The following is a 25,439-nucleotide window of genomic DNA, read 5'->3' as shown; positions in this document are numbered from 1 at the left end:
ACTTTTCCTTTTAAAAGTTAAATTAAAATTTTACCTTTTGATTTAACCATAGGCCTGGTTCCCTCATTTAATTTACAGGTTAAATTACAATGTGAAATTTTTAAATTTTTAAATATTATTTTAAAAAATAATAGAAACAATGTCTTGGTATGTTGCCCAGGCTAGTCTGAAACTCCTGTGCTCAAGTGATCCTCCCACCTTAGCCTCCTAAAGTGCTGGGATTACAGGTGTGAGCCACCGCACTAGGCCTAAATTAAAAATTTTAACATGTATTTATTTCATATCTATATGAGAATCCTGATTTCATGTTTTGGGGAAGTTATCTTTTAGCAGTTTTGGAGGTCTCACTACGGTACCTGATGGACTCACCTGTCAGAACCAGGAAAACTTCCTCATCAGAGTGTACCATACTTGGACTCCTTAAATCCAAGCACAGTTTTCATTGGCTCGCAGGGGTGAAGCCAAAGGAACAGAACTTGGCTGTGTCTGTCTTTCTTTTTTATTTTATTTATTTATTCAGTTATTGTTTTGAGACAAGGTCTCACCATGTTGCCCAAGCTAGATTTGAACCGGGCTCAAATGATTCTCCACTCCTGAGTAGCTGGGATTACAGGTGGGTGCTGCTGCAAAAAGCTCTAATTTTAAATGTCTTATCTAATAATGCTTATCTAATATATAATTGATATATTAACAATACATTAATATACCATAACATTGGTACTAATTATATATTGATATATTAATATACAGCCCATAAGTTATTCCTCATTTATGGTAGCAGTGGCTGGGGATTTGGTTTAACAGTCTGACCATTTGGTCAGATCTTTATAAATAGATTAATGCTTTATAGAGATATATTCTCTGTTGAGTGAGAAGAAAACAGAGAATCTGATTCTTTAGTCTCTTTCTGATTTTCTATTATGTAAGACTTTTCAAGTTGTAAGCAAACTAATGAGCCACTGGAAGGTTTTAAGCAGAAGAGTGACACAATCCGATTTATATTTGTTTTGTTTATATATATGTGTGTGTGTGTGTGTATAATTATTATTTTAAGCAACAGGGTCTTGCTCTGTCACCCAGGCTGCAGTGCAGCAGCATGGTCATAGCTTACTGTAGCCTCAAACTCCTGGGCTCAAAGGATCCTCCTGCCTCAGCATCCCAAGTAGCTGGAACTACAGGCACACGCCACCACACCTGGTTAATTTTTAAAACTTTTTGTGGAAATGGGGTCTCTATGTTGCCCAGGCTTGTTTCAAACTCCTGGGCTCAAGCAATCCTCTTGCCTCAGCCACCCAAAGCACTAGTATTACAGGTGTGAGCCACCACACTGAGCCTGTTTTGTTTATATTTTTAATATTTTAAATCAGTCTGGCTGTTACATGGAAAACAGGTTACAAGAGAGACAAAAGCAGAAGCCGAAAGATCAGTAATCCAGAAGCCTGATGCAAGGGAAGCACTGAGAAATGGCTGGATGTGCAACAAAATCTGCAAAAACAGCCAATGGACTGGATGAGGAGGCACGAAGTGGAGAGGAGAGGAAACAAGGATGGTTCCTGTGCTCTGAGCCTAGACAGCCGAGTGCGCAACAACAGGGCTTCAGCTGAAATGGAGACCCTGGCAGGTGGGGTGCAGGTGGGGAGCTGGATCAGAAGTTCTCATGTAGACACATTAAACAGGATGTGCTGTTAGACATCCAAGTGAAGAAGCCGAGTAGACTGGTGGATATGTACCTCTGTAGTTCAGAGGGAAGGCTGGAGAGGGAAAACTGGATGTCATTAACACACAGCTGTTACATAAAGCCTGGGCATAAACAAGCTCCCTGGGAGACAACATAAATAAAGCAGAGACAAGGACTAAGTCCTAGGGCTCACTAGCATTCAGAGATAAGGGGAGAGAGGCAAGATCCGAAGTCTAGGATGTTATCAGCAGGAGGAGGAGCCAGTGAAGACTGAAAAGAGGTAACTCGATGAAAGAAGGAATCCCAGGGGAATGTGGCTTTCTAGAAGTTGGGCACAGAGTTTTAAGGAAGCCTGGTCAACTGTGTTTCTAAATACCACTTGGAGATAAAGTAAAATGATCTGCATATGAGATGTATGTTCAAGCAGAAAGGGAGGCTGACTGTACACATGTCTGTCCAGGAAAAGCAACACAGGCTGAGTAGCCTTTTTCTAAAACGCTTGAGATCAGAAGGGTTTTAAATTTTTGATTTTTTTTTTTTTTTTTTTTTGCTTTTGGAATACTTGTATAAAAATAATGAGATATCTTGGGATGAGACCCAAGTCTAAATATGAAATTCATTTATATTTCATATACACTTGATACACACAGACTGAAGGTAATTTTATATCTTTAAACATTTTATATTTTTAATAATTTTTGGCAGGAAACAAACTTTAGGTTAAGTCCTCATGTTTAGATTTTCCACTTGTGGAGTCATGTTGGCACTCAAAAGGGTTTTAAATTTTGGAGCGTTCGCATTTCAGATTTTTGGATTATAGAGGCTCAACCTCTGCCTCTCCGTTGGCCAACATTCTCTCTGCTGTTCTCTCTTGTTTCCAGAGATTGTGGGACAAATATTGTCATTCACTATTTTGCCCTAGATATGTGCTATGATCTTAAGACAAAGAAAACCCCAAGTCTCCAACCCTGCAATTCAAATTTAAGATGAAGGTGGGGGAGATTTTCACAAATCTACATATAATATCTACATACAAGAAGGGGGCTCACAAAATACCTATATAAAGAAAGAGACTGATACGAAGTGCCTGACCTTTGACTTAGGGAAAATGCTCAGGAAGCCACCGAACCCTGCTGCCTTCCTTCAGAGCGCTTAGTCACAGATCTGTCTATCACCCCCTCACCTAGATTGTAAGCTCACAAGGGCGCTGAGTGTACAATAGAGAATATGTCGGTTTTCTTCACCAACATATTCCTGCAGCCTAGCACCCTACTCACTATATCCTTACTGAACAAATACAAGACTTGTTGGTCTCCTACATTTACTTTTATAATACAGGAAGACAAAATAAAAATATTAATAGATAAAAGAGCAAAACACTCATCCATCTAGGAATTTCATTTATTTTTTATTTTTTTTAAGACAGAGTCTGTGTCACCCAGGCTGGAGTGCGGTGGCGCGACCTCAGCTCACTGCAACCTCTGCCTCCCGGACTCAAGTTATTCTCACGCCTCAGTCTCCTAAGTAGCTGGGATTATAGGTGTGTGCCAAAGCATGCCCAGCTATTTTTTGTATTTTAATAGAGATGGTAAACAAGGGTTTTCGCCTTGTTGGCCAGGCTAGTCTCGAGCTCCTGGCCTCAAGTGATCCACCTGCCTGGGCCTCCCAAAGTGCTGGGATTACAGGTATGAGCCACTATGCCTGGCCTATCTAGGAATTTTTGACACTTATTTTCAAGATATTGTCAAATCTACTATTAAACTAAAACAACATATACTCTGGATAGCTGATAAAATATGGCATCTTTGGCTGGGCACGGTGGCTCACACCTGTAATCCCAATCCCAACACTCTAGGAGGCCGAGGCAGGAAGACTGCTTGAGCCCAGGAGTTGGAGACCAGCCTGGGCAACATGGTGAAACCCTGTCTCTACAAAAAAACAGAAACAAAAACCAAACAAACAAAATTAGCTGGGCGTGGTTGCATGTACCTGTAGTCCCAGATACTTGGGAGGCTGAGGTAGGAAAATCACCTGAGCCCAGAAAGTTGTGAGGCTGCAGTGAGCCACGATCACACCAATGCACTATACCCTGGGAGACAGAGTGAGACCCTGTATTTAAAAAAAAACAAAAACAAAAACAAAAAGATATTTTCTTAATGAAGCTGAGGAGTAAGGTTGTGTTCTTAAGACTTTGGAAAATTATGCCAAAACACACCAGAATAGTAACGTTTCAAATACTGAACTTGAAAAAAGATACCATCTATGAAGAAGGTCACATAGGGATGATTAAAAAGTACCTCTCTAATAGACAACAGTCATTGACATAGTCATGGAGTTTAGAACTAGACTAACAAATTCAATTCACCACAGACAGAAGTTAAAATTGTTTGCACCTAAATTTGTTTTTGTCACAAAACCCCCTAGAGGCTGGGTGTGGTAGCTCACAACTGTAATCCTAGTACCTTGGGAGGCCCAGGCAGGTGGATCACTTGAGGCCAGGCGTTTGAGACCAGCCTGGTCAACACAGCAAAACCCCATCTCTACTAAAAATACAAAAATTATCCAGGTGTGGTGGTGCGCACCTGTAATCCCAGCTACTTGAGAGGCTGAGGTAAGAGAATCGCTTGACCCAGGAGGCGGAGGTTTACTGTACTACTGTACTCTAGCCTGGGCCACAGAGCAAGACTCTGTCTCAAAAAACAAAACAAAACAAAACAAACAAACAAAAAAACACACTAAAACCAAAAACCTTTACAGAAAAAAACCCGATAAAAAGACTACAATATCTATTTTTATTTCTTCATTGAGCAAGAAAAAAAATCTGCCAGACTCCAAATATCCATATTTACTAGAAAAATTTCCACGCCATTTCCCTAAAACTGACTTCCCAATGCTCTAATGATTTCAAAAGGATCTCCCTGACAACCCCTAAAACTCTGCAGCACGTACTGCCTTGTCATCTTTATAGGTGCAGGAGCACAGATGTCTGCCCTAGCCCAGCGACTGAAGCCCCGAGGAGATACCAGCGTGGAACCCTGCGATGGCATCAGAAGGCCTCAGCTCCGCGGGGAGTGTGCTACCCACTCAGCTGACAGGCTGACAAGCATTCACTAAACAACCTTTTATTACATTCCAAAAATTTTGGCTTCTAAAACTTTTGTGCATTTCCTTTGGTTTGCATGCCTCTGTGAAGTTGTGTTGTGTGTATTTTTGAGGTCTTACGCTTCTTAACACATAGTCTCCTCTATGTGCAAAGACAGAGTGTTGTGGGTTTATGAACTGCTGGGTAAGTTCAGTGCTATTCTGAACAGACGCAGAAGCACTAGTGCAAGTTAGAAGGATTCTTCATGTTTTTAACACTGCCTCATTTGCAGGCTCCAAGAGTACTTTCCAAGTTTTAAATTAAATGGTAAATGTTAAAATATTTAATCAATGTTTTATTTTAAATAGTCAAAATATTTTAATAGAAATAATATAGGAGTTTTTTCCTCAGAAAATGTTTGAAAATAAAATACCTGTCCAGGTGCAGTGGCTCACACCTGTAATCCCAACATTTTGGGAGGCCAACGTGGGAGGATCGCTTGAGGCCAGGAGTTTGAGACCAGCCTTGGCAACACAGCGAGATCCTCTCTCTACAAAAAAACAGCATAAAAATCAGCTGGGCTTGGTGGCACATGCACGTAGTCCTACCTACTCCCAAAGCTGAGGCGGGAGGATGCTGGAGCCCCAGAGGATGAAGCTGCAGTGAGTTATGATCACGTCACTGCACTCTAGTCAGGGTGACAGCGAGACCCTGTCTCATTCAAAAATAAAATAACATAACATAACATATAACATAAAATAAAATAAATAAAATAAAATAAAATATAAAAGTACCTAACTGCCATTCTTGAAAGCTGGGTGCAGTAATGTATTTATTCTTTATAACATCTTAAATATTGACATTTAAAAAAGAAAAAAAACAAACAAAGCACATATCCTTATAGTTGAATTTCCTTTTTTTTTTTTTTTTTGAGATGGTGTCTCACCCTGTCACCCAGGCTGGAGTGCAATGGTGTGATCTCGGCTCACTGCAACCTCCACTTCCCGGGTTCAAGCAATTCTCCTGCCTCAGCCTCTCAAGTAGCCAGGATTACAGGCACCCACAACGACCCCCGGCTAAGAAGGGATTTCACCATGTTGGCCAGGCTGGTCTCAAACTCCTGAACTAGTGATCTGCCCGCCTTGGCCTCCCGAAGTCTGGGATTACAGGCGTTTGAGCCGCCGCGCCTGGCCTACTTTTTTTTTTTTTCTTTTTTTGAGACAGAGTCTTGCTCCGTTGCCCAGGGTGGAGTGCACTGGTGCAGTCTTGGCTCACTGCAACCTCTGCCTCCCAGGTTCAAGCGATTGTCCTGCCTCAGCCTCATGAGTAGTTGGGACTACAGACACGCACCACCACGCTGGTTAATTTTTGTACTTTTAGACAGGGTTTCACTATGTTGACCAGGTTGGTCTCAAACTTCCGTCCTTAAGTGATCTGCCCATCTCAGCCGCCCAAAGTGCTAGGATTACAGGCGTGAGCCACCACGCCCGGCCAACTGAATTACTTTTATTCTTCAAAATCAAACAGCTTCCCAAATAAATAGTTTTCCTCCTACATTTTCACATCCACATTACCAAGCAGCAAGCAATCACTTGGGCCCCAACCACCACCACCAAGCAATGAGTGGCTGCAGGAACGCCCTGATATGCGAGGGGCTCAGAGCTCAGGAGCATTTCCAACAGAAGCACCATTAAGCACAAAGGCTGGGTTTCGGGTTGTGTGCCACAGGGGACTTGGATTCCCTCTGCAGTCTACATAGTTGCCAAGGATGTTAATTATAAAGAACTACCCTGAGATTAAATTATGTTTCAGAGGAAAAACCAAGCTTGAAAAACTATTCTTGGCATTAGTCTCTGAAACTGCAGATGAATTAGACCCTGAAGCAAACAAACAAACAAAACAATAGAACCTGGTCTCTGAGTGAAAGGAAAAACAAAAAAAAAGGAAAGCACTGAGAAAATGGGACAGGGACTGGAGACAACCCATTTGGTCTCAAAGGACAAGCTGGCTACAGAGATATCTAAGTGCCAGAAGGTGGTGTATCAGGAACTGCATTAGTTTATAAAGATCTCAATTACTCAAGAAAGATGGTATCAGACAAAAAGGCAAAAATTAACAAGCTAAAAGAACATTAAGTTGCCTTCATCTTCAGTATGCCCCAAAGAGGGAGGGAAAAAGTTTTCAAACCTGATTTATAAGATGTTAATACAAATCACAGTCCAGGCCTCCTAAACTTGGCATGGGTCATACATTAAACACACATTTCTCTGGTTCTATAGCCTCAAATGAACCTTTGTGCCAAATGTTAGCTTGGTAAGTTTGATAAAATCTTATGAAAAATGGCAGGCTTTCAGACCCCTGGGCTCTCTCTTTGCTTTGAAGGAGTATTACAAAGAGCAGTTTCCAAGTAAAGACAAGTGGTGCTATAAAATATCACTCAGTACTGTGGGAGCAGGGCAGAAAGGTAGGTCAGAAAGGAACACTGAAGTCCAAGTTTCAGCATAAGGCTTCGCTTAGCAAAAGCAACTTCTGCTCACACTGTCCCCATATGCAGCTCACCTAGGAGAGGGCTCTCTGGATTTTTTTTCGCAGCTTTCTGTTAAATCTCAAGTACAAAGTTGAAACTAAAAAGGTCTTACAAGATGAGCTAACATTTGTCAAGAAGGCAGTTTCTCATCACCTGGCCATCATCCGGCCCCTCACACTTCACACTTCTTATCAGGCGTGAGCCACGACGCCTGATCCATAACAGCAATTTTAAAAAGACTATCATAGACAGGAAGAATTTTCATACCTGGAAGATGATAGTGGTTACAGAGAGTTCACCTCCCTCAAATTCTGATCTTCAGTACCCCTCACTCGACTCTCTTCTCAAATCTCAGGTAAGGGAGATACCTGCTGAGTATAAAGTAATCTAATGCCAACTTACACTATGTGTTTCTCTGCTTATGAAATCATATTTCCTTGTTTCATTTCTACTATAAACTTAAAGGGAAGGGTGGGGAGCTTCTGGTTATCTAAGAGAAGAATTATTTAAGGAGGGAAAAAATAGGTTTTTTTTTTTTTTTTTTTTGCAAACTACATGTCATCCCTGATCAGGATAATCTGTGATAATTTATTTTATATGTGACTTATTTTTAAAAGAAACAAACAAACTATAGTGAGATGACTTGAAGAGTAATAGACTTTTTAGAATTAGACCTCCAGATCATTAACAGCTGAAAGTTTAATATTCGGAAATACTTGGAAACAAAAAATAAATGCAAATCAGAAGAATAAATACTAATTTCTAAAGTGTATTTTAACATGATATCAAACAGTTTCCATAAAAGAATGTTTGAGCATGAACTGACAAGCTCCAGAAAGCAAATTCAACCCACAAATGAGTCCACTGTATGTAATGTACATAGCCACATGTAGACTCAGGTTCCTCAATACATCCGATTTAAAAAGTATCTTTGGCCAGGAGTGGTGGCTCACACCTGTAATCCCAGCACTTTGGGAGGCCCAGGCAAGAGGATCACTTGAGGTCAGGAGTTCAAGACCACCCTGGCCAACATGGCAAAACCCATCTCTACTAAAAATACAAAAATTAGCCGGGGGTGGTAGTGTGCACCTGTAATCCCAGCTACAGGAGGCTGAGGTAGGAGAATCACTTGAACCCAGGAGGCAGACATTGCAGTGGGTTGAGATTGCACCACTGCACCCCAGACTCGGTGACCACCAGACTCCGTCTCAAAAACTTAAATAAATAATAAAAAGTATCTTTGCTTGTCCTATTTTTACTGAAACGCCTCTTTGTATTACTTACTGGAATGTAATAGATGCCCATCTTGGGGGTTTCACTGGCCGTCAGAAGCATGCCTAAAAATAAACACAATGAAAAAGGTCAACGCATAGGAAAAAGAAAGTACCCTTTTCTATTTGTTTTCCATTCTGAAATGCCTGAGGAGCTTCTGTTAATCACTGAACCAAAAGTAAAGTATTTCCCACAAAATGTCACAACAAATTCCTAACTTTTGCAAAACAAATTCAAATTTTGCAGAACAAATTTGCTTTGCTTTTGCAAAGCAAATTCCTTTTATAAAACTGACTGCAAAACAAAATGTCTACATTTTGTTATAGTCTACAACAGAAAGTCCTAGAGGGACTCTAACAGCCCTGACTACAGCACAGTCACTCCCTCCCAGGGAATTATAACAGACTGAACCAACCAGGCGGTTAATAACTGGGTCTCCTTAGGATCAGCATATAAGAAAGTAAAACTGAAGAAAGAGAGAACTTTCTGGCATTCAATAAAGGACTCCCTATAACCCCAGGAGCAACCTATAAATACATTATTATTTGGTACTAAACTACTTAGTATCGAAGTATTCAAATGTCTCAGTTTTGTTCCCTTTTCTCTGCCATTTTTGCAACACACTCCTTCCCCAAGTGTTTTGAAGCAGCTCCAACATGGCAATATGCAAATATCAAAACTCCTTAGAACACCTGCTCAGGACCGGACCACTGCACTTTAAATAAAACTGAAACCAGCAAGCCTTTGGCCAGTCCTTCATAATCATCTAGTCACTTCCACATACATTATCTTAGTGAACATGCAACAACCCTCTAAAAGAAGATATATCACAGCCCTATTTTATTGATCAGAAAAAGAAAGCTCAGAGGGACTGATGCCCCAGTCTTGAGGGAATGTTAAAGGCAAACTCAAGAGTTTCTGTTGTTAAATAAAGACTTCTACAGATCAGCCAAACAATAATTCATTTTACAAATCTATTTGTAAGATACAAGAGGAATCCATAGAGGGAAGACATTTAGATTATCAGATCACATAATGATAAATGAATATACCAAATGTTAAGGGCAACGATTAGATTCTGTTTTTAAAAATATTTTTTGCTGCCTTTCCTTTCATTAACACAACAGTTTGTAAAAGTGATGATATTTGACTCTGTTACAGAAATGAAATGCTGAGTGAATAGAGTCAATTACCACTCAAGCAGGAACTCAATACTATCTTTTTTTTTTTTTTTGAGACAGTCTTGCTCTGTCACCCAGACTAGAGTGCAGTGGCGCCGACCTCGGCTCACTGCAAGCTCCGCCTCCTGGGTTCACGCCATTCTCCTGCCTCCGCTTCCCGAGTAGCTGGGACTACAGGTGTCTGCCACCACGACCAGTTAATTTTTTGTATTTTTAGTAGAGAGGGGGTTTCGCCATGTTAGCCAGGATGGTCTTGATCTCCTGACCTCATGATCCGCCCGCCTCGGCCTCCCAGCGTGCTGGGATTACAGGTGTGAGCCACCGCACCTGGCCTCAATACTATCTTACCAAAACCACATCTTGCCCACAACTCAAAAGTGTGAGCTAGACCTGAAGTGGGACCAACAGGTCACCAAAAATATATGCACACAAAACTCACAGACACACACACACACCCCCCGTAAAAACATCTAAAAGCACCTAACAAAGTCTAAAAAAGCAAGAATAATGTCTACATTAAACCAAAACAAAATCAGAGTTGTTTTGCATAGCCTGTAACCCCTGCAGAATTTTTAATCTTAGCACTTTTTCTGGCCTTCCAGACAATGTTCACTGAGGTCATGACGGATGGAAACGGCCTCTACTGATTCTGCTTCCTAGGTCTCCACTAACAGCTCTGCCGAAAGATCTCCAGGAGCCTTCAGACATAATTAAAGAAGTTCTGGGGATAGAAGCCCCATCTTTACTACCACGAGGAAGGTTCCTACTAAAGACCTCTCCTAAGCCTTCTCCACTGGCTCAACCCTGAACACTCAACAATGAACATTCCACAATGAAATACAACAACACCTACCAACAAACCACAGCAAGTGCTCTCATGTAATTGCACAAAAAATTCAGACTGGACACAGCTAGCTTGTTTTCTAAAATGGGGGAGGATCTCACATAGCCACATATGGCACATATGGCTAATGATACAAGTAGGTCTACTACGAAACTCAAGTGAGAAGGGTCAGGGCTGAAAGTAATTATGAATGAGAAAAAGAACATAATAGAGCCCACAGAGTATGAGCAGCTTCTAACAAGCAGAAACAGAAAAAAAACCAGTGAAAGCAAGTCTTAGTTCAGCAGAAGTTAAGATGATCAAGGCAGAAGAAGAGAAGAGCATGAGCACCGTGGCAGGCAAGTCACATTATCAGCAAGTTACCTCCCTTGCTCAGGGCCACCACACAGCTAATAAGTAGAGCCAGTCGACCAATTCCAAAGCTCCATAACACGGGACTCTGACATTTCATCAACTAAGATAAAATTAAAACACCTCTTGCATGATCAAATAAGAAACCATTTTTAAAAAGTCAGTATAAATACCACATGGCAAAGTGAAAGATATGTTTAATACAATGTCAAACTAAAAAGCAAAAGGTAACCATAAGTACAGTGTGAGGACAACTTAAAACATATAAACACAGGATTAATATGGTTTCACTCATGAAGACAGTAATAGTATGTAGTAGTATGTGTAAAGAGTTTGTGGCATTGAGGACTTTTTTCCTTTAAATTTATTTTAATGTTGTTTATTATTGTTTCCACAATAAAACTATACATTTTTAAAGGAAGGAAAAGACATCACCTAGAGTCAAAAGAACACATTTCCAGTATGAACCAGGACACTATAGTGTATAGTAAGCAGTGTACTGTACACTGTAATAATACAATAAAAGAGAATTTGACAAAGTAGTGCCCTCCCCAGAAACATGCATGAATCAGTACTCATCTGCATGTGCTCTGGGGACTAAAGGACTCACTGAAGCTCACAACACAAACACAGTGCTCTACAGCTGCTCAAACTGTGTCCCCAGAGCCAGACTGCAAACTGTCACCAGGCCAAGCAATAAGTGCAGAAATTGAAATGAAGCATTTAGAAACCTGGGGTTCAACACCGCAGTGACATCCAAACGTGTGATCATTTTCCTAGTAATTCGTTTGTATTGTATTTTACAGACGTATCAAGCAAGGTACAGTGGATTAGAAACTTCGAAACAAAACAAAAAACCAAAATCCTGGTCTTCGCCAAACACGCTGGGAAGCGCTGCACAAAACATATGGCATCAGTCACTGCCTCCAGCAGCTCAGAGGAGACAGGCTGTGCACACAGAACTGTGCCAAAGGGGACTGGCAGGGGTGCTCCTGCCCTATATAGAACCTAAAATGAAAGTATGGGGCATTTGAGTTTACTATACAAGGCACCAAAGATATTTACAGATGACCCCAACAGTTCTCCACATATTTAGAGGGCACTGACAGGGAATAAAAGACTTTTTCATATTTACCAGTAGAGGCAGTCTCCAACAGCCCTGCAAAGCAGGTGAGAATGCTGAGGTTGGGGAATTTCCACCACTATTAAGCCTGAATTGGGTCTTTCTTGAGCCCAGCGCCCATGTTTTTTTCTCTCTACCAATGGCTCTGAAACCACCAATGCTGATTCCACAGGTCTGGAGTGGGACTCAAGACACACGTAAGCTTTACAAGCTCCCATGTCATGAATCTGATGCACACCCAAGTCATAGAGCCATGCAGTCTCTTCAAGTGCCCTGACCCGCATGGAGCAGCTGCTCACTGTAGAGGTGGCCGGATGAGCCATAGAAGCAGGGCCCTGAACAAGGCAGGAAGGCGGAACCATTTCCCAATATACTGAGCAGCCTTGGTATAAGAAAAATATTACAAAACCATAATCATGATTATGCTTCAATTACTCCAAAGTGAGTAAGTGAAAAGAAAAAAGAAAGACAGTTTCAGCTTTTCTAAACTATGATTAAGCCCACAATGATTAAGCACAGACACAAAGAGTACAGCTGGAGGAAAAGGTGTGGGAAAGCAAGGAATAGCAGAGCGCATGAACCTGCCACACTCAGATCCAAGCCACAAAGAAGGGGCGCCTACTGGTCCTGCTTTGCTTGCTCTCTTATGAAAAATTATTTGGCTAGCTTTTCTACTCTTGATTAACTTCTTACGAGTTATTAGATAGTAAGAGTCATTCGTTTGTCCAAAATATCATGCTTGAAATTGTTAGTTTGCATCAACCTTACCCCTCTCGGATACTGCGACTATCTGGAGACCCCGGCAGCCTGCACATTACTCTTGCCCCAAATTTAATCTAAACTTAATTAAGTCTTTAGACTTAACTTCGATTTTAGAAAAAATACAGGGTAGAGGATCAAGTTAAACAACATCATGAGAAAAAAAAAAATCACATAAATCGAGGATGAGGGATATTCTGAGACCACTGGCCTGATCTTTGAAAAGTCAACGTCATGGAGAAGAAAAGAAAAAGATGTGGGGGACTATCCTGGATTAAAAGAAACTAAAGATATACAATAGCTAAATGTAACACACAACCTCAGTTATATCCTGGTTCAAAAAAAACAAAACAAACAAACAAAAAAAACCCCACACCTAACTAAAAAAGGGCGTATGGAGAACAATTAGGAAAACCTGAAAATGGACTGGATGTAAGATAATATTAGAAAAAGGGCTGCCATTTTTACTAGGCACGATAAGGGACCTAATAATTTCAATGATTTTCAGGAGATCAATGCCACCCTCGGTGCAGGTAAGTGCCACCATATCTGCAGCTGGCTTTTGAGTGATTCCACAAAGACACCAGAACAACCACAGAAGCACAGAGATAAATAAATCAGTTATGGCGAAGATAACAGTAACAAACATTGAGGAGAGAATATAAAGATGTTCATTCTACCACTTTTTCAACCTTCCTGTATGTTTGAAAATTTTTTTTTGAGACAGAGTCTTGCTCTGTTGCCCAGGCTGGAGTGCAGTGGCATGATCTCGGCTCACTGGAACCTCCGCCTCCTGGTTTCAAGTGTTTCTGCTGCCTCAGCCTCTCGAGTAGCTGGGATTACAGGCATGGGCCACCACGCCTGGCTAATTTTTTGTATGTTTGTTTGTTTTTTTTTGAGACAGAGTCTTGCTCTGTTGCCCAGGCTGGAGTGCAGTGGCATGATCTCGGCTCACTGGAACCTCCGCCTCCTGGTTTCAAGCAATTCTCCTGCCTCAGCCTCAGCTAAGTTTGTATTTTTGGTAGAGACAGGGTTTCACCATGTTGGCCAGGCTAGTCTCGAACTCCTGACCTCAAGTGATCTGCACGCCTCGGCCTCCCAAAGTACTAGGACTACCGGCGTGAGCCACTGTGCCTGGCCTGAAATTTTTCATAATTAAATACTGTGGATAAAGTGACCTTTTTTGTTAATATTAGTAATTAGACAGGGTTTCACCATGTTAGCCAGGATGGTCTCGATCTCCTGACCTCATGATCTGCCCGCCTCTGCCTCCCAAAGTGCTGGGATTACAGGTGTGAGCCACTGTGCCCGGCCAGGCACAAGCACTATTAAACCTTACCAGCATCCTAAAGGGTTGAAGATCTCCCAGTTTAGACCAGCACTGTCCAATGGGAACAGCATGTGAGTCACATATGTGATTTAAAAATTTTTAGTAGCCACATTTAAAAAAACGTTGAAATTAATTTTACTAATCCAATATGTCTAAAATATGTTCATTTCAACACGTAATTAATAGAAAATTATTAATGATCTATTTTACATCCTTTTTTCACAGAATGTCTTTTAAATCCAATGTATATTTTATACTCACAGTACCTGTCAATGCCCTTCAGCGGCTAGTGGTTACCAAATTGTACAGCCCAAGGTGAGACTGTCTTTCTCTCCCTACTCTCTGTGCCCTTCAAACTGTCACTCCCCCAGTCGCACTACCCCTGCTCATCACCCTTGCCCCAGCCTCAGCTCCACCCGGTTTACTCACTTACCTACTTAGCCCAGACCCCAGTGCAGGTTATTTCAACACCCTCACTAGGACCCAGCATCCTCAGCTGCAATCTGTTCCTGAACTCACCAGAATTTTACTTTACTCCCATGATTATAATAAAATTCTCTCAACTATCACAGATGAAATGCAAATTATAAAGTCCAGGGTTTCTCACCTTTCTTGGGAGAGCAGTGTGCAATTAGAAACAGCATGGGCAGCTGGGCGCAGTGGCTCACACCTGTAATCCCAGCACTTAGGGAGGCCGAGGTGGGCAGATCACGAGGTCAGGAGTTTGAGACCAGCCTGACCAACATGGCGAAACCCTGTCTCTACAAAAAATACAAATATTAGCCGGGCGTGGTGGCGGGCGCCTGTAATCCCACCTACGTAGGAGGCTAAAGCAGGAGAATCCCTTGAACCCGGAAGGGGAAGGTTGCAGTGAGCAACCAAGATGGCACCACTGCACTCCAGCCTGGGGGACAGAGGCAGACTCTGTCTCAAAAAAAAAAAAAAAGAAAAACAGCATGGGCACCAGAATCAGGAAGGCTGGGTTCTAACTGAGGCTCTGCCACACACCACCTGGGTGACCAACCCTGAATGAATTACCCAATCTTTCTGACCCCTTAAGAGGTAAGAAAAAGCAGAAAGAAAGAAAACAGAAGGAAAAAAAAAGCCATGGACCACTGACTACACAGTTATAAAAGATGAAATAAGTTTGTATTATAGCATCCGTCATCCAGATTGATAACAGCAGCATGCAATCAAACTTAGTTTTTTCCTTCCTGCCCCAACTTCTGTAATCCTTAGTAGTTGCTGAGCAATGCCCACTGAATCTCTCCCATACTTCAACAACTGTGGGGCCTGGCACTGTCATTCTGTCCATTACTGCCCAGTTTCTCAGCTGGCTCCTCCCCCTCATTCTCCCAAATGAATCGGCTCCTGCTCACTTCCTGTCTCACTCCTGCTTTCCCTATCAGTCACCTCATTCACTCCCACCACTTCTGGGATAATCGCAAAATGTTCTATCTACAGACCCACTTACCCTGAGACCACATTTTCTACTGGACACCAGACGTGCCTCCCAAGCACAAGTCTGTGGATCAATTCAGAGCTTGCTGCCTAAGAATCCACTGGGAAGTATGTTAAAAATACACAGTTCTGGCCACGCACGGTGGCTCACACCTATAGTCTCAGCATTTTGGGAAGCGGAGGCAGGCAGATCACTTGAGGTCAGGAGTTCAAGACCAGCCTGGCCAACACGGTAAAATCCCGTTTCTATTAAAAATACAAAATTTAGCCAGGCGTGGTGGTGGTGCGTGCCTGTAGTCCCGTCTACTTGGGAGGCTGAGGCATGAGAATCCCTTGAACCCAGGAAGAAAAGGTTGCAATGAGCAGAGATCGTGCCACTGCACTCCTGGGTGATAAAGCGAGACTCCATCTCAAAAAAAAAAACCAAAAAACAAAAAAACACATTTCTAAGCCCTCTCCATAGATACTATGAGTCAGTACACCTAGCATAAGGTCAAGGGAGCTGTACCTTTAAAGCTGTGCAAATGATTTTGATGGGAAGCCAGACACTGCCAGATACTGCAACTGCCCATCACTTCCTAATCCTCACACGTTAGAAAAAGAAGCCATAATCTTTACAAACTTGCTCTCTCACCTGTGCTCCCCATCTCAGCTCAGAATATCAGTTAGTTCCGGGTCACTTTTGTTCAAAACCAATGTACCCTTGGAACACCGGATAGACCTGCCTCTGAAAGCACAGTCGGAACAAGTCCTCTCCGACTGCACGTGGAGCCCAAGACATTCAGCACATCATGCCCGGCCCTCCACCACCTGCCACTCTCTGCCTCCCACTTCAGCCTTCCCAGAGCCACCACAGCTCAGGCACAGGATGCTCCTCCCGGCCCCAACCAAGCCCTCTGTGCCCATCCTTTCTGGTCATCTTGGACTGCTCTCCCATGAGAATCACCTCAGCTCCAACTCTACCTAACCAAATCTCACTCGGCACTCCAGCTCAACGCAAAGCAAAACCTTCTCGCTGCTCTGCTCTCAGCGGTTGGGGTAAAAGCACTCTCTCTCCAGAAAGCTGTCAAAGTACTCTTTACACAAACGTGATAGGATTTCTCATGCTCTGCCTTACTTCTCTCTATCAGGATGATCTGGGCACCTCTGTCCTCAAGAGTAGAAACTGTTCTCATTTTTCTCCCATACTCTGAAATTCTTCGCAGATTTGCCTTGAATGCATTGTTAAATTTTGAAATCTAACATGTAAATTGCTGAATAGCATACAACTTAGAATTTATAAAACCTATGGTTTCATGAGCCATCTGTGTATTATCAGGCAATCTAGCTTTCTCCAAATCTCTGCCCTCAATTTCCACACACTATTACTAATCACATAAAAGAGCTAAAGAGCACACCAAAATAGCACTTCACCTGCCTCCTACCTGTATGCTGTTACCACTTTCCACTAATAGCTGGGTGGGCTGAGCACTGAGTCATTAAGAGTGCCATTTTCTGAATCATCCACACCACTTCCTGCTCTTAATCCTTCTAAGTTAAATGTCCAAGAATTGTGCTGACAAAGCCAAATTCTATCTTAAGAAATAAAACGGGTTTAAAACCTAAAAAAGTATAGCCTTTTTATTTGTCTCACTGAAGGTTCACTACAGAATGCATACCTGAGTTGGGGTAGAGACAAACATCATTAAGGTCATGCTCTGGCTCCAAGGAAGTAAATATCTTTCCCTAAAAATAGCAAGCAAAAATGAATTATTAAAAGTTAAAGGACAACAACTTTTGGCAATGTCAAATAAACTGAAGCTGTAACTCAACCATCTACTCCTATGTAAAGAAATAAAATAGCCTAATTCAAATACAAAATTTAAATTCTTAAAAATCTTAGAGAATTTATCTTATCAATTTATCAGAAAATCCCATTTTATAGATGAAGAAACAGGCCTAGGGAGGAGAAGTGACCTGTCCAAAAAAAAAAAAGAAAAATTACAACATTTTAAAGATAATGTCAACATGGGAAGAAAAGATGAAGTTTACATTATGCATCAACTTAAAAAAAATCTTTCATAATCTGTGAAGCGCATCCAGTTTAACTTGTATTGAAAGAAATCAGAGGACGGCTGGGAGCAGTGGCTCACACCTGTAATACCAGCACTTTGGGAGGCTGAGACGTGTAGATCACTTGACGTCAGGAGTTCAAGACCAGCCTGACCAATGTGGTAAAACCCTGACTCTACTAAAAATACAAAAATTAGCCAGGCATGGTGGCCTGGGATCTAGTAATCCCAGCTACTAGACAGACTGAGGCAGAACTGCTTAAACCCAGGAGGCGGAGATTGTAGTCAGCAAAGATAGCACAACGGCACTCCAGCCTCGGGTGACAGAGTGAGACTCCATCTCAAAAAAAAAAAAAGAAAGAAATCAGAGGAGAGAGATGGCCAGCATGGAAAATGACGACAACACTGCCATGCCTGCACTGCAAGGTTTCGAGGAGGATCAAGTGAGACAACGGATATAAAATACAAAATGAAATCCTACAAATACTTAAGTGTTAGTTACATTAGGGCTAAATCATTTCTATTTTAAGTGTTGGGGGAAGAGTGTTCTATCTTTCAAAAATTAAGAGAAGGAAAGTAAAAGAAAAAGATGCTAAGAAGGTGGGTGTGGAAAAGATGATGAGAAAGATAAACAAGGTAAGCAAGTCAGGCAAAACCAAGTAATGTGGGTGTTAGTCAAGAGGAAGTCTTTAGTCATAAGAAACAAAAAAAAATGCCAAAATAAAATTTACTGTAGCAATTACAGTGTGATGATTTCAAGAAGTGATGTTGAAAATTTCTGCCAGCTCTTGCATTTGTAACTCATTATGAGAAGTCTGACACTAGGATGGACTGAGTGCCCACAGCAAAAAAGAGCAGTGTCAGAGCACAGACAAGATGGTTTGTGTCCAGTGAAGAACACGGCCAAGTCCTACCCCAAGACTAACAGTGAAACTCACACAGCTGCCTCCCGTTCTTCTCAAGTTGCCACTGAAAGAGGAAGGAAAAGAGGGGAAACCAGGAAGCGAGGGGAAAGGAATTAGAATGGTACGGAACAACAATGACAAAAAGGTATCAAAGGTGATACTAATCCACACATTGGAAACTACGCAGAAGTTAAAGGGTATGGAAAGACACATCCAGATTGGTAACAGTCTCTCCCTTAGGCTGGATGAAAGCCAGGTCAAGGATAAATAACTTCTACTTTACCAGTGTTTTATGAATTTTTAAGAATAAAAACATACGCATTTGCAGTATTAAAAATAAATATTGTTTTAATGTCAATTAGTTTGAATTGCCAGAAAAACAGCAGAGACAGTTCTGGTCTAAGATCACGAATCATCCTTAAAAAAGCCCTCAATATCCTCCAAACTCAAAGCCAGCAAAGCAGACAGTACAGACACTTCCCTGGGCAATCATCAGGGTAATTCTTCCAAGAATTTAGACAGACTGAAAGCCTGTCTTTTTCTTTATGTTCTTCTCTGTAACATAAACAAAGTCACCAGAACTTATGAATGAGGTGACGGCCTCAGGAATGTAGAACACACGTCTGGTCTCCAGGAGAGATCCAGAGAAAAAAGGAAAATAAGCCAAGGAAGACCCATACTTCAGGAATTAACAAAATGAAATTTAAAAAACCAAAGTAACAGCCTAGAAAGCCAGAGACTCAACAGGCAGCTGAACTGTGAGGGGCTGTCTTTAGCATGTGTGCCTGAGCACACGCAGCCCCCACGGAATAGACTGGCACTTGCACTGAGGCACGAACTGCTGAGGCTGGTGGACCGTTCACCCAACTTCATCACAAATAAGTTTTTAAAAGTGATCTGTTTTTAAACTAAGAATGCTAAGTTTCTAATGAATTAAATGCAAAGAACTCTTAAAAGCATAACTATACTGAATGCATTTTTCCCATTGATTTGATGAACTTTTTACTATTCTCTCAAAATACTTCGGTTTTAAAATGAAAAATGAAAACCAGAAGACAGATTAAAACCAGCAATATAGGATTTTGTTACATTTCAAATGACATTTAGAGCCGAGGAAAAGGAACATCAAAATATTCTTAAGAAATACAGCTTTTAAGGCCAGGTGCGGTGGCTCATGCCTGTAATCCCAACACTTTAGGAGGTCGAGGCAGGTGGGATCATTTGAGGCCGGGAGTTCAAGACCAGCCTGGCCAACATGATGAAACCTCATCGCTACTAAAAATACAAAAATTAGCCGGGCATGGTCGCACAAGCCTGTAATCCCAGCTACTCCAAGGCTAAGGCATGAGAATTGCTTGAAACCAGGAGGCCGAAGTTACAGTGAGCTGAGATCACAGCACTGCACTCCAGCCTGGGCAACAGAGCAAAACTCTGTCTCAAAAAAAAGGAAAAGTATAAATTTGAGATATGTAACAACACAAACATGCATGGAAGGATAATTAGTGGCTCTTAAAACTCTTCCTACATCTGTGAGGGAATCTCGGTATCTAGGGGGTTTCTCAGGTCATGGATCAACTTTTTTAAACCATGATTTTCTCTCCACCTAACTTAACATCTAAAATGCATGCCAGTTCTAGATAATCAGGAAAATTTCTTAACAGAAAGAAAGCAATCATGAATATCTTATCTATCCAAAAGTAACTGCCCTCCCACTAAGTTCCCAAATGGATATTCAGTATCTCTTTCTCAACAACCCACATAAAAAAAGCAATGGAGAGGAAAGGATCATTCCGAACACCTGCAAATAAAGAAGCAAGTAATTTCAACCAAAAATACATACGGAGTTCTTATTCCACATCTTGATAATTCGAGAGTCAGCAGACAAAATCAGATCTAATGAATCCTGGAAATGAACAGACTTAATGGGCAGCCCATACTGGTGATCTTTAACGAGCAATGGCTTATCAGATCGAAGGTCATATAATAAAACCTGAAAAAAAAAATCAAAACCAAGTTATTTCTGTTTAAACAAACTAGACATTTTATCTTCAAAGGAAATATTTATAAGTGAGAATAATGGCAGCTATTTTCTTCATTACTTTGTTATGAACACAATGAACACCCTTACTCAAGATGTTGAGATTTGAGATTCTCTCCAGAAAGATCTCTTAAATAATCCTTAAAGTATACATTTTATGAATTCAACCCCAAGGGTAATTTTTAAGAGTACTGAACATACTAAGAAAGGAACAAAAAATGAAAGCCCGTAAGAATTTGTTTAATTTGTTCAACAAATACATACTGAGGGCCTACATACCAGGCAGTGTCATAGCAACAGATATAAACAAAAATGAAAGACATAATTAGCAACAGTCCTAGTAGATTCAAGACAGGTGGTGGTAGCAAGGCTATGACTTCTTGGGAGAAGGGGAAATCTCTTCGGACCCCTGTCATTAGGGGCAAGGAAGCCCAGGGAAGCTCCCCTAGGATTAAGTCCCAGGTGACAGATCCCCTCCAGCTCATGATGACAGAGAAAGTTAATCTTCCAAGGCAGGGTTTCAGACCTCTTGCAGCGGGGGAGGCAAGTGTACAGGCTCTGCCTTGAAGGAAAGAAAGAAGTACTCCTCGGACTAGCACTGCTAATGCATGTTCTGCTGACCATTCATGGCATGGGCTGTAGTTAATGATGCTATGTTTAAAAAAAAAAAAAAAAAAGCCTCCTTGAGCATACGAATTTTGGAAATATTTATTAAACATATTTCTTGTCTGCAAGAATTCCTCAGTGCCTTTATTTAAAAAGTACCGAAACTCACTGTGAATCTTTAAGAGTAGAAGTCTGGCAGACTCCCAAGACTGTCTGACCACAGAATTCTCTGTTCCATAGACGCTGAGAAATGCCGTTCCAAACCACTAATGAGAGTACTTATGGTCAGGCCCAGTGGCTCACGCCTGTAATCCCCACACTTTGTGAGGCTGAAGTGGGAGGATCGCCTGAGCCCAGGAATTCAAGACCAGCTTGGGCAACACAGTGAGACCCTGTCTCTACAAAAAGTCAAAAAATTAGCCAGATGTGGTGGTGCAGGCCTATCCCACTGCAGCTCCAAGTCCACAGCACCACAGACTGACCAAGGCAAGAGTCAAGATTTATCAAGGTGCTAGAAGAATCCAGCATTAAGGCATATCCCCTACTCTGGCTAAAATAGTATGGCCTCATTTTGTGTTCCTACAGTATATTTCTCATGACACATACACACACCACTGAAATAAAAACTTAGATGTGAAGTTTCCAAATTAAACATATTTACCTGCCCTGTGGATGTTCCAACTGCCATGGTCAAGGCACCATTAAATTTCAAAGCAGAGATTGTTGGTAAATTGTTTATTCTGAAAAGCAAAATATTCATGCTTCATGAATATATGGCCAAACCTCCTTCCAAGTAACAAGTTCATTATTAATCTTCACTTCAAATCTAATGGGGGAAAATCACATTTCTAGCCTTCTGTTTAAAAGGTAACTGCAGCCTGGTAAGATGACTCACACCTGTAATCCCAGCATTTTGGGAGGCTGAGGTGGGAAGATTTCTTGAGGCCAGGAATTCAAGACCAGCCTGGGCGACACAGTGAGACACCATCTCTACAAAAAATTAAAAAAAAAAAAAAAGCCAGTTGTGGTGACACACACCTGTTGTCCCAGCTACTTGGGTGGCTGAGGCAAGAGACTGCTTGAGCCTGGGAGGTCCAGGCTGCAGTGAGCTGTTATCATTCCACTGCGCTCCAACTGGGACAACAGAGCAAGACCCCATCTCAAAAATAATAAGTAAATGGTAATTGTATTCAACCTTTCATAATCAAAATAAAATTACACTTTATATACAAAATGTAATCTACTTCTTTCTTCCATTTTAATTAAGCCAGAATAAGGTATTTACAGAAACATCCCCTTTTATATTTAAGAAGAAATAATTTTGTTTGGATATGGGTACACCATTTCCACTTTAAAATGAGCCAAGCTCAGCTAAAACAAAAGACTAATCCTCAAATGGGGAGCCCAGAGCCTCTGAAAGTACCAAAGACAGACTGAATGCTATGGCCACAACTCTAGAATATGCTTCTCAAATACCAATCAAGCCAATCAGCAGCAAAAGCAATGATCTCCAGTGGAAAGAGTGCTAAGTGATGAGTCATAACTGGACAATATTGCTATCAATCCCATCATCCACATGCCCTTGGCCCAGGACCTAGAGTCCTGGCTGTTGGCTGTCGTCATCATCAGATCTCTTCTGCCACCTAGAGCTTGAGCCTGTAACTGCACTGGGGCACCTATGGGAACCTTGAAGCCTCTTATTTACAGCAACTTTAGTCACTCGCTTTTCAAAGTACACTCAATCATTTCTTTCAGTACAGTGATAGATTTCTCTACTTATTCCTTTATCATTTTCTTCGTATGTATTTTTTTGGAGACAGGGTTTCACTCCTGTCACCCAGATTGGAGTGCAGTGGAATGATCTCAACTCACTGCAACCTCCACCTTCCGGTTCAAGCAATTTCTCCTGCTTCAGCCTCCCAAGCAGCTGGGACTACAGGTGTGCGACACCACTCAAAGCTGATTTTTGTATTTTTTTTTTTTTGTAGAGATGGGTTTTCACCATGTTGCCCAGGCTGGTATTGAACTCCTGACCTCAAGTGATCCGCCCGCCTTGGCCTCCCAAAGTGCTGAGATTACAGGTGTCAGCCACCACACCTGGCCCATATATGTTATCAAGTTTTACAATTTTTGTTGTTATAAGAATGTTTTTCCATTTATAAGCTTTCTAGCCGGATAGTGCTAATAAATAACAAGGTCACTGATTTTTGCACATTTTATAACCAATTTATTTAACTGTTATATTAGTTCTTATAGATTTTCAGTTATTCTCCTGAGTTTCCCAGGCACAGAAACTTATGTCATCTGGAAATGGCAGCCTGCTTCCCCTATCCAACACTTACACTTATTGCTTTCTCATATTGTATTGGTTCCACCTAGAACTGACAGCTTCTAAGGTTTGTAGGGAAAACAAAAACAAAAAAACTAAGCATTAAAAAAAATAAAATAAAATTACCTAAAATCAAATCAGAAAAAAAACCCTAGTTTTAACATTCTGGTATACACCCAGGCTTCTTCCTGTGATTATGCTTGTGTTCACTGTTTTTCTGATAACAAGGTGGCAACACTCTATAGGCAACAGTATGCTTTGCTTTTCCACTCACAGGCACATTCGGACCACTTTTCCCCAGTAATAAATATGCTTCTGCAACATAATTCTTAAAGGCTGAATAACAGGTATGCCATTGATGAGTATTTTGTTCATCTGTAAAATAAATATAATAACAGTGCCTATAGCAATGGGCTGTCATATTAAGTAAGTTAATATATGTAAAGAACTTAGACCCAGTACCTGGCAAATAGAAAGCATTATATGTTAGCTATTATTTCTACTAAGCTTCATTTAATCAATATCCGCAGGTTCTTTCTAAGACTTATTGTTAGCAGGGCTGTGATGGACTGTCCAGGCTGAGGAGAGTGAGCAAATGCATGCTCTGGGTACACGGGCAGACATTTAACCTGAGGTGATGTTTTCTGTAGGGCAATTTAGCAATGTACCAAAAACCTTCAAAACATGTACGCTATTTACTCCAGAAATTCAGGTTCTAGGTATCTTTTCTTAGGAAATAATCATAAAACTGTAAATGGATGTATAATAGTGAAAACTCTTCTGGTTGTTTTAAATGTAGGAATTAGGCAAACAGGAACAAGAAAATATTAAAAAAAACACTTGCTTCCTTCCACCTTAGAATTCAAAGCACACCTCTGTGGACTTTGTGGTGGACTCCTGGTTCTATCACTAGATCCTACAAAATCGGAATATAAATTCCTGCAGTGTCATTGTTTTAATAAAATTCTACAGCAACTAAAGAAACAAGACCTTCTGTACAGTATTTGGAAAGAAATTCTATCTGGCTTACTCACTAGTGAGCTTTTACAGGAGAGGATTTTTATGAAAAACAATCATGGAAAGTACAATTTCAGATACCCTTTAGCAATTTATTTGAATTTAATACAGACACATTACTTAAATCAAAAGTTGACAAAAATTTACGTTGCAAATTAATTTCTACTTACTCTGAATCTGCTGTGACACTGTTTAAGGCGCAGTCTAACAGACCAACTCTATTTCGAGTTCTTGGGTCCCAGCACTCCACTCTACCCTAAGCAAATGAAAAACAATTTTAAATAAAAGCTGTAGAAGGCCAGACACAGTGGCTCACGCTTGTAATCCCAGCACTTTGGGAGGCTGAGGCGGGCTGATCACCTGAGGCCAGGAGTTTGAGACCCAGTCTGACTAACGTGGTGAAACCCTGTTTCTACTAAAAATACAAAGAATTAGCCAGGTATGTGGCACACACCTGTAATCCCAGCTACTCGGGAGGCTGAGGCAGAAGAACTGCTTGAACTCGGGAGGCGGAGTTTGCAGTGAGCCGAGATTGCGCCACTGCACACCAGCCTGGGCAACAGAGTGAGACTCTGTCTCAAAAAAAAAAAAAAAAAAAAAGCTGTAGAATAAAAATTAAATAAATAAAATCTGCTACTAGGAAATCCTTAAAACACATACAAAAATAAACCTAATTAACCTTGTTTATTTCATAGAAAGTAAAAGTTTAACTGTTTACCTTATAACCTTTTTAGTACTGTTTAAGTGTTTTGACATGAGCTGAATTTCTTTTAAATTACAAAAACAAACAAAAAAAACAACAAAAAAATAATAAAACGGTCCAAAATGCAATGCATAATCTTGACTGGAACCTGGATTGGATGGAGGGGCAGGAAGAACCGTGCT

General features: G+C 41.1%; 1 protein-coding gene across 1 annotated transcript in view; it reads right to left on the bottom strand.

Annotated features, from left to right (window-relative positions):
• NOL10 (nucleolar protein 10) overlaps positions 1–25,439 on the bottom strand; it is a 95,121-nt gene that overhangs the window by 59,468 nt on the left and 10,214 nt on the right. The window contains exons 4-8 of the mRNA XM_011960976.1: positions 24,725–24,810; positions 21,870–21,948; positions 20,405–20,554; positions 17,267–17,333; positions 8,572–8,624 (exon numbers count right to left, since the gene is read on the bottom strand). Of these exons, the coding sequence (XP_011816366.1) occupies positions 8,572–8,624; positions 17,267–17,333; positions 20,405–20,554; positions 21,870–21,948; positions 24,725–24,810 (435 nt within the window). The remainder of the gene's footprint in view (positions 1–8,571; positions 8,625–17,266; positions 17,334–20,404; positions 20,555–21,869; positions 21,949–24,724; positions 24,811–25,439) is intronic.

Source organism: Colobus angolensis, unplaced genomic scaffold, assembly GCF_000951035.1.
Source record: "Colobus angolensis palliatus isolate OR3802 unplaced genomic scaffold, Cang.pa_1.0 Scaffold53, whole genome shotgun sequence".
Taxonomy (NCBI): domain Eukaryota; kingdom Metazoa; phylum Chordata; class Mammalia; order Primates; family Cercopithecidae; genus Colobus; species Colobus angolensis.
This window is presented reverse-complemented; position numbering and strand designations above follow the sequence as displayed.